This window comes from Tasmannia lanceolata, unplaced genomic scaffold (genome assembly GCF_043159265.1).
Source record: "Tasmannia lanceolata isolate RefF3 unplaced genomic scaffold, GAP_Taslan_0.1 ptg000972l, whole genome shotgun sequence".
Lineage (NCBI taxonomy): Eukaryota > Viridiplantae > Streptophyta > Magnoliopsida > Canellales > Winteraceae > Tasmannia > Tasmannia lanceolata.
The window spans coordinates 7,927-18,159 of NW_027519635.1; the positions used below are offsets into that span (position 1 = coordinate 7,927).

General features: G+C 54.1%; 1 protein-coding gene across 1 annotated transcript; it reads left to right on the top strand.

Annotated features, from left to right (window-relative positions):
- Nucleotides 1–5,359: 5,359 nt before the first annotated feature.
- Nucleotides 5,360–6,970, top strand: LOC143869142 (uncharacterized). The gene has a single exon (XM_077376245.1). It carries the CDS (start codon nt 5,360–5,362, stop codon nt 6,968–6,970), a length of 1,611 nt encoding a protein of 536 aa, XP_077232360.1.
- The last annotated feature ends 3,263 nt before the right edge of the window (nt 6,971–10,233 follow it).

Here is a 10,233-nt window from a genome sequence, read left to right on the forward strand (position 1 = left end):
ATTTCAATCACCTTCTTGAGTTACAATTATAATCTTACAATTAAAAGGACTGGATTTAGAATGACTCTCCGGCTGGGCCACTTCCTCCTGGACAAGTGCGCGCGGCTCGCGCACATAGCGACGAGGGCGCGCGCGCGCGCACATAGCGACCTCAACATGCGCACTGCGCGCGGAGGTGCGAGTTGAACCGCGACGCCAGCGCCACCTAGCCTCAGCTCTTGGCGCTGCGACAATTGTTCATCCACTTCAGGATTCTGGCCTCCCTCTCGACGCCCGGATTCGAGGAGGGCCGCCGGCTGGCCAACATGAACAGCATCAGCCGGTCCGACTGGTTCGAGCTGGAGCTCGTGGACGCCGGGTACTTGGCGCTGGAGTTGGCGCCGTAGTCCTTCTTGCTGGCGCCGCTCGGGCCCGTCGCCTGGTAGGGGTAGCCGGCGGGACTCTTGCTGGCGGCCGTCGCCGAGGGCTGGGCCCCGTAGGGCGACTTCCGGTTGTCGTAGGTGTGCTCCAGCTTGTTGTTGTAGTTGGCGCCGGCCGACTTGCCCGGCGACGAGGGGTAATTGTTGTTGGCCTGGTTGGTGGAGTAGTTGTTGGCCTTCTTCATTTCGCAGGCTTGGCTCTCACTGGTGGTCGTGGTTATGGTTGACTCGCCTAGACTCTGGGCGCCCACCTGTTTGCTCCACTGGATCCACTTGCTGATCAGGCTGCTGGTTTGCTCCTCCCGACGGGTGGTCACTTCCGGCGCTTCGATGTTGAGCAAACGTTTGAGCTGCTCTTCGATGCTGGGGGTTGGCGGTTGACTCAAAGTGTTGACTACTCTGCTGTTGGCGTTGCCGCTGCTACTGCTGCTCTTTCGTCTCGCGAGTATCCGACTATTTATTTGCGCCAAACTCAAGGTTAACTGTGAGGACAACGGCGAACACGACGACGAAGAAGACTTCGAGGACTCTGATGACATCGACGCAGAGTCTCGCTGGTGGCCATCGTCCTCGTTGTTGGCCTCGATGGCGCCACTATTCTCCTTCTCACCTCCACTTGCAATTACAAAACTCTCCTGGCGCCGCTCAGCTGATCGATTCTCGTGTGGCAAGCCGGCGGCTTCCAGTCGGCAGCCTTTAGGCGTAATTTGGCTCCTATCGGCGCTGAGATCAGCGTCAAAGTTACGTTCTTGATCGCGCAATCGCCACAGCCAGCGCCGCTGCCTTGAACTCGGCAGCGAGTCAGCAGGCGGCGGCGGCGGCGAAACTCTAGGGTCGTTGTCTCCGAGATGACGACGCCGCGTGTTGGGGGTTGGCGTTGCCAAGGGCACTTGTTGCCGCGGCGGCTGCCTAATTGCCGAAACACCGCTAATGGATTTCATCGTGGCGCCACTTACGCAACTCGCGCTTTCGCTTTCGCTTTCGCCTTCGCCTGAGCTGAGTGGCTGCGGCTCACCTGTTGCGCGCGCCACTTGTCGGCGTTTCGCGTGGTTGTCGCCGCTTTCGCCGCTAATGATCGCAATCTCTTCGCGTGCTCTATGCTGCTGCCGCCGCTGCTTCTTGTAGAAGTTGAATTTGCTCAACTCCAGCTCGAGTCTTGCGCTGCTTCGATGGAGTCTCGACGGCGCCAACTTGTTGCCGATCGACTGCTTGGCCTCGCCCGTCGGCGGCACCAAACGCGAGCAACAGGTGAACGCGTCGCTGGCTGGCGGTGAACTCTCAAGCATCGCAGCGAGTGTTTGCGCGTGTTACAGTCTGGTGCTACTGCTCAAGTGGTTGCTCACCAACTCACCAACTCGCTATCTCCTCTCTCTCTCTCACTCTCCTGGCTGGCTGGTGACTAACTGAACGTTGCGAGCGCAAACTCCCCTCAGGTCGCTCGATTGCACACACAGCCAGCCAACTCTTTCCCCCGCCAACTCCCCCACCCCGCCAACTCCAAGGGAAGAGAGTTGGCTTCTCCGCGCGACGAGGCAACTTTCGCTGCGAGCTTGCGCACAACAGCCGCTTGAGCAACGGCGGCGTCGGCGCCGGCGCCCAGGTAAGCGATCCGGCTAATCAGCTCTACCTGCCAGGTAACTCAATCTCGCGGGCGATAGGACCGTCGCACCAAGAGCACAGCTATTACGGCCCACAGTTACGTGAGCCGCCGAAATGCAAATTAAATCTTCGACAACAACAACAACAATAATCATAACAGCGGACCAACTTGTTGAGCCAACGCCGTCAAGTGCAAACTTCCGTTACCTTTGCCGGCGCTGAATCAATTCGCAATGTCAAATTAACATTCAAGCTGAGGATGACGGCGACGATGATCCCATGAATGCGAGACTCAAATTGCGTGTCTTTGCTAAATAATTCCCCCAATTTTGCCAGACAGTCGCAATCTCGTGACGTCGTCGTCGTCGTCGAGGAGCTTATCTGGAAGCCAGCCAGCCAGCCGAGCAAACAGAGTGAAGTGAACGCTTTCGCCTCTCCGCTCTCACCTTCGCTCGCTCGATTTGGCCGCCCAAATGAACGACTTGGCGCCAATTAACCTGGACAGGAGCAAGCCAAACAACATCATCACCGGCGCCACTTCAGCGCAGGTCAATGGGCACGCCAGCCAGAGCAGAGACGCCGAATGAAATTCAATTTGGCTATTCAATTTGATGTTCTCCTCTCGTCTGGTGGAGATTTTTCTGCCTCAACTCGTCGGCCTGGAAGCCCAATGATAAGAATTTCTCTTTCGGCGGCTGGCCACTTGTTGGTGTGGATGGTCCAGTTTCCTGAATGAGAGGCTGCAAGTAAGGACAAGCAGAAGCACAACTTCCTTGGGGGCAACTCGGGTGAACTGCTCGGCTGTTTGCGGCGCCGCAAATTCAATTTACATCATGAGTTTATATTGAACATATTCAGCAACAACAACAACAAATGGAAACGGTGATAACGATTTTGGCGCCAAATGGATGGATGTGGAGCGCGGAAAGCTGCGAGCGTCTCTCTCACGTGAGTCTCTCACCCCAGGACGGCCGAGAGCGCCGGCTGAATGGCAATTACCTGGGCACACAGGTGAGAGTGGCCGGCAAATTAGCAAACCCAACCGCAAGCTAAACCGACGGCCGGCGAGTTAGTGGCGAAAATTTTTCGCCACTTCGCTCGCCAGAGCCCGAGCGAGTGTTTGCATTTTCCCTCGGACAGGTAAAGTCTGGCGCGCGAGAGAGGCGGTGAGAAAAAGTCCACTATGAGACTTTCTCATTTGCTTTGAGGCTAATAATTTTGCCCAATAGGAAAAACAAACTCAATCATCTTGACGTCGTCGTCGTCGTCGTCTTCCTCGCCGCTGTATGGATAATTTTTCGCGACTCGCTGAATGGCCGGCCAATTTGCTTTGTTTCGCATCGCATCTCATCTCGACTCTCAGCCGACCGACCGACCGACCGAGTGAGTGAAACTTGAAACTCAAATAGAAGTAACAACTACCTGTTACTAAATCAGAATCGCCGAGGCAACCGCAAGGAGGAGCAGAGGTAACCTGAGACTGGGAAACAAATTGGAAGCGAAAGTTTGAAGCCTGGAATCCAGCCATCCATCTAGTCGTCCGTCTTGACGGCCCTGCCGCCGCCTCGACTACCTCGCTTTTGGTGAATTGAACCAAACTCCTCCGAGTGGCCGGCGTCTTCGAGTTGCCGCCGCCGCCGCAGTCGTCCGCCCACAACATTAGCCGGGAGAAACTAATCAGCGCCAGTAGCTACAGGCGAAGTGGCGGCCAGTGTTAACGAACCCACCGTCGCAAATGAACAACACAGTTAGCCAATGGTGCGACGGCCACCACTTTTCACTTATAACTCAGCCGCTCAATTCATTCATTCGTTTCCTCCTCCTCCCCCACATCAGCAACTGGCATCCACACCCCCAGGTGATGCCGATGCCAGAGGTAATTGTGATGCAATGAATCTCAGAGAGAAGGAGAAAGCGAGGCCATAATTGAGTGGTGACGCGTATTGTTGAAAATGCGGCAGAAACTTGAGTCAAGTAGCTGCCATCTAAATCTGCGGCCCGAGCGCCTGCCTGAAACAAGACACAAACTACCTGTTGCTGCTGGTGCACCTGAAGCCTCGAGAGTGAATTCCAATTTGTTTTTCTCTTGGTGTTGCGGCTACCAGTTGAGTGTCTCGTCGGAATCGATGCACGAACAAGTGGCCGGCGGGATGGCAACAACACACAAATCATAAGGTAGCTACGACAACGACAACGACAACAACCAGTGACGTCAAGTTTGTTGTTGTGTCCAATTGTGTGTCCGAAAATTCTGCAGACTCTCAATTGAGAATTCGTTAGCAGCAAATGGAGCTTCAATTGCCAGCCATTGTGGGGCTAGTCTCTCGTCTGCGGCATTGCGACCGGAGAAGCCCGAGGCCGCCAGAATCAATAGTTGTGGTGGCAGCTCATCCAATAATGATGATGAGGATGCTCCTAGTCAGCTGAGTAAGTTCATTGGCATCATGCTCAGCCAGTTTCGATGGATGGCTTTCGTTTTTTCTAACCCCGCAGTGTTCTCCTTGGTCGTCGTCGTCGTCGATGTCACTGGCCTGCGCCGACAATCAGCTTGTATGTTGTTGTATCCATTCATCCATCCATTTGCGGTCTCTACGATTGTTCTCCCATCCGCGGGAGGCTCGATTTCATTGTCTAGCCACAAAGAAGTTGCTATTGCCGCTGCTGCTGGTGCAACAGAAGCAACAATGATAATAATAACACCGACAATGACAGTCGCTGGACTGACACAGAGAGGATGAAACTCTGCACAGTGGTGTGTACTTTCAGGTGGACGCCCTCCAAATCAGTCTACTTTCTCTCCTCAGTTTAGTTCGATCCTGTCCTCAGGCTGAAGCTGGTTGTTTTTCTTCTCTGTCCCGTCCAGACAAGTCCAGTCCGCTCATGAGTGTGGGAGACACCACTTGCTGGCGAGACGAGAGGACAACAAGTGGTTGTTATCTTCTCATCGCACAGCCACACGGAGAGCTAGCGACTCACACACACACACAATAGTTGATATACGGTAATAATAATAATGGTGGATTAAAGCAAATGGGTAAAATTGTCGCAATATGTGGTTTTAGCTAACATCGATATCGTGTATCCACGTCCAGCTCATTGTTTGTATTGCGTCAATCTGCAATGGTCACTCGAACCTGGGGGAGTCACAGAGATCTCACGCTGCCCCCCACTGGCCGCTGTGAGCGCGATGCACCAGATTTGCCGTTACGTTTGGGCAGCGCGCGCGGCGCGCCTCAACAGGTCAGCCGATAAAAGGGCTCATATGGGCCATTCATGATGCAAACGCATGCCAATCTAAAGCCATTATTGTCTAATTAAATTCACCCTATAATTAGATCATCATGGAATCTGCACTAAGCAAATCGGCCAACCAGTTTGCCGTCGACCTATTCCAATGCTACTTGAAACGTCACGGCGACAAGTACAAGAATCTCCTATTATGTCCCTACCTGATATTTCACTCACTCGCAATGATGCTAGTCGGAGCCAAGGGCAACACCGCCCTCCAATTGCACAACCTCCTGAGGATTCCAAAAATTATGACACCCAGACAAGACCCACTAAACACTCCTCCTTGTGCCAACAGTGCCAGTGCCACTCTCGGAAGTGGTCGTCCCCGATGCCAGATATCTAGATCCCCGAGTTTATCCTCCTCCTATTCGTCCTGTTCCTCTACCACCTCGCTGACTAGGTGCTCGAGGCGCAAGAATAAAACCTCGACCATATCACCAAATGCAGCGCCTAGTGTATCGCCTCATACAATTGAGCAAAGTTTGGGCAAATCGCGTTCCCTGACACCCGACGGGACTGACGAGCCAAGACACAGAGAGTTCCTCTGGCTGACTGAGCAACTGATCCATGGAAATCATGAATTCGTTCACCTGGCTAGTTTCATTTACCTGGACAAGGGGACCAAGAGAACAGAGAGATACAAGAATGTCTTGAGGGATTATTATGAGACAAAACCAAAGAAGATTGATTTCGACAATATCGATCTCATGGTGAAGACCATCAACGAGGATGTTGCCAGGACAACCGAGAACATTTACAATGATATTTTGTCTCGTCTGGAGGCGCAAAAGCTGGAAAAATCCTACATGTTGCTGGTGAATGCAGTTTTCTTCCGCGGCTTTTGGCTAAGCAACTTCACCGACGTCAAGAAAGGACCCTTCTTCAAGAGTTCCAGTCCCACTGGCAGCCTGACCGCTAGACTAACCACAACGACGGCGCCCGAATCACCTCAAGAGCAACAGCAACAAACTATTCAGGTCAACATGATGAGCAAACTGGATTACCTGCCAGTTTTGAACGACGAGCAGCTAGATGCCAGGATTGTGATGATGCCCTTCGAGGCGAGTGACCTACAGATGATCATCATATTGCCCAACAACAAGCTGAGCGATTCCACTTATTTGTGTCAGAAAATTTCCGCCACGAAGCTGGACTCGGTTATTGAGCTGTTCCTCAAGTCCAAGTGCAAGACAGTGAGAATAAGTATGCCCATATTTTGTGTCGACTCGGGAAAGATAAGCATCCAGTCGACGCTGGTTCAAATGGGGGCCAGCGATTTGTTTGACAAGAAAAAGGCCAACATGAGCGGAGTTTGCGAGAACAAAGCCGTTTGGTTGCACAAGATTTTACATAGGTGCTTTATTATTTGCGACAATCGAGGCGCCATTACATCGTCCTCCTCGGAGAAGGCAAAGCGGCGACAAGCAAAGCAGCAACAATCTCTCGAGGCCTCAGTTGGAATTACCACTGGCAGAAGTGGAGTCGACGACTTCGTTGCCGACCATCCTTTTATGTATATAATTTTTGATTCTGTTACGCGAACCATACTGCTGATCGGCCTCTACACGGATCCAGTCGAAACCTTGGAGGTCATTCATGAGAACCAACTGAGTCCCGAGGAGGCACATCAAATCTACACTGAGGGTGTCTACAAAACTTGAAAAAATAAACTAGTCCAATCAACCTGTGAAGAAGCTCCTAAAATACGACAGGGGACCCGATTTCCTATTCGTATTTCTTCCTCCTCGTTGTCTTGACAAGCTTCCCGCTCTACTAGGACCAGGCGACCTGGCGCTTCCTCCTGCTCCGCTTGACGACCTCCTTCGTGGCGGCGGCACCGGCGATCTTGAGGCCGAACGACGTCTTGGCGGTGGCACAGGTGGGCTTTCTCTCACGGACGACCTTCGTCCGACACTTGTCGACCTCGGGGCGCCGCTAACAACCCTCTTCTTGACCACGTGTCTCGTTGTGCCCCTGGAGGTTCGCCTATGCACTACCTTGGTGGTCTTGACGGCTCTGGCACGACTGGCGCCTCGCCTCGAGTCAGTCCCACTGGCTCGACTGGAAGCTCGACTAGAGGCTCGCCTTGAGCCAGCCCCTCGGCCTCTCCCTCTGCCTCCCCTTCGACTGGTGCGCCGCTCAACCTGTTGATAGATTGCGATGAGCTTCTTGGCTACGCGCCGGGTCCGCCCACCACGCGCGCCGCGCCCCCCACGTCTCCTGGCGGTCGATGCCCTCGAGCTGGACCTGGTGCGAGTGGTGTATCGCGTCGACTGCGAGTGGTTGCTCGTGGTCAAGGATGACGCCGCCGCATTATGCACCTGCTTGTGGCCAGCCTTACACACTTTGCTTGCCACTGGTGGCTGCGACTGGGGTCGGGGCTGCGGTTGCGGTTGCGATGGTGGCTGCGGCGGCGGCTGGGGTTGTGGTTGAGGCTGGAGTTGCGGCTGAGGTTCCGGCTGAGGCTGGGGTGGCAGCTGAGGCGGTGGCTGCGCCGGCGGCTGGGGTGGCGGCTGAGCATGTAGTTGCTCTCTGAGCTCCACGATCTGAGCCACCGAGTTGGTGGTCGCAGTCTCGACCGTCACCAGGCGGCTGGTCACGGACTCCACCGTTTGCCTGATGCTCTCGTCGAGCCTGTTGGTGATGGAGGTCTCAACCCCCACTAGGCGGCTGTTCACTGACTCCACCGTCTGCCTCAAGGTCTCGTCCAGCCTGTCGGCGCGCTCCTCCAGCGACCTGAAGCGGCGCTCAATGGCCTCAAGGTCAACTCTGGGCTGCTGCTCGGCTGCCGGCCGGTCCCTATAAACCACTTGCACTTGTGGCTGCTGTTGCTGTTGCGGTTGCTGCTGTTGTTGCGGTTGCTCCTGCTGCTGGGCTGAAGGTTGTTGCTGTTGCTGTTGTGGTGGAGGGGACTTGAGCTTGGCCCTCGGCGGCTTTTGCGGCGGCTGAGGCTGATGAGGCTGCTCTCGCGAGGGTGTCCGAGGCTTTGGGCTGGAACTCTTGGGCGATGATTTCTTCTGGGGGCTCTTCTTGGCCTCCGGTGGCTTCGCCTGGCCCGGCGACCTCGGGCTCTTGCTGCCTGTCGATGAGGTGCGACTATCTCGCCGCCTAGCGAGCTCCTCCTCCTCTTTGCGCTTTTGCTCGGCAAACATCTTTCGCCTCTCCTCGGATTTCCTCTCCTCCTCCTGGCGCTGCTTGAGGATCCTCTCAATCTCTAGCTGCCTCCTACTCTTTGGTCCCTCGTCCTCATCGTCCATGTTCTTTATCGAGATTTCAGCTAAAGTCGATTGAACCTCTTTATTCTTGTAACTGTCGCTATTTGATTTCTCTTTGTTAGCCATCAAGAGACGTCAAAATACAAACGAAAGTCATCTCAATCAGACGATTGGAAGTAAAAAAACAGCGAGAGAGTAGACAGATGATCGAGAATCGCAAGCGGAGCTTCGTCTTTATTGCGAAAAGAAGAACACAAATCAATCTTTTATTGTCTTTTACTCCGTTACTTCCGTTTATCAAGCTTTTAATGTCTGTTGTTCCTCTACTTCCGCTTATCCATCTTTTATTCTCTGTTGCTCCGTTACTCCTGCCCCTCGGCCTTCATGTGCTCTCCATCGACCTTGGTAATAACCTGCCTCCTGAACTTTGTTACTCTCGCACCTCATTTGCTCTCCACGTCCTGGGTGGCCAAGTCGCTTAGGCGCTTGTGTGCTGCCTCCACGGCAGCGCTCACGCCGCTGGCCACATCGTTCTTGTCCAGCACGTGCAATCCGTAGATGGCCGCGCCCGATGGCGAGGACACTTGGTCTCTCAGCTCGGCCGGGTGCTTGCCCGACTCGAGCATCGTCTGAGCGGCACACTGGGCGGTCTTCGAGGCAAACCTGATGGCTTGGACTCGTGAGAGACCCATCTTGGTGGCTCCGTCGGCGAGTGCGTTGATGAAATAGTAAGCGAATGCCAAGCCAGAGCCGCCGGCGGCACAGGCCGCGTCCATCTGGGCTGCTGGAACCATCTCGAGCTGGGCGATGGAGCTCAACAGTTGGCGTAGTGGGGCCGATAGCTTCTTACTGTCTGGTTCGCAATCGATGGCGCAGATACCCAATCCGTGGCCAACTGCAGTGTTCATCATCACACGATGCATCTCAACCACATAGCGATTAGCCGACTCGGGATTCAATAGACAGGCGCGAATTTGGCTCAAACTGATTCCACTGACTAGCGACAGAATGTAAATTGGGTGCCTTTGGTGCGGAATGTAGTTTGTTGTGATTGGGTGTGGCCTGGCGCCGCCCAATTTGTAGCAATGCTTCACAACATAGCCGTGGAAGGCCAAGAACACAATATCACAGTCGTAACGTCCGAAGATGTCGTAGTTCCTCTTGGTGACTCGACACCCTAGGGCCTTGAAGCGCTCCAGTCCGCGGCTCGATGGTGCAGCCACGTGAATCCTTGATGGGGAAATTTTGGCTATTGATTGAGGTTGTGAGGATATGTTGGCGATGTTGTTGTTAGTTTTTAATCGAGAAATCTTTCGTTTATTCTTCTCTCCTCTTCGTCTTCGTCCATCAAGTTGCACTCGAGCATCAAGAGTGACTCTATGCAATCCACCAAGTACTTACCATAATGAATCAATCCGTTGACGGTGGACTCGGTCATCTTACCAGCGCCAAGGAATCCAATCTTGGCCTGGCTAAGGTCTAGCTCGCCCAAACGCATTCGCTTCCTCCTGGACGTGTGGCCTCCCTTGTGCTTGGATTCGGCCGTTGGACTTGGCGACCGACTCGAACTGGCGCCATGGCCGCTTCGCGAGTGGTGCGACTCCGACTTTTGGTTCGGCGCCGAGGTGGCCGATTTGACGCCGGCTGATTTGACGCCAGCTGATTTTGCCGACGAGGCGCCCGGTGTTGATTCGTGGTTGCTGTTAACA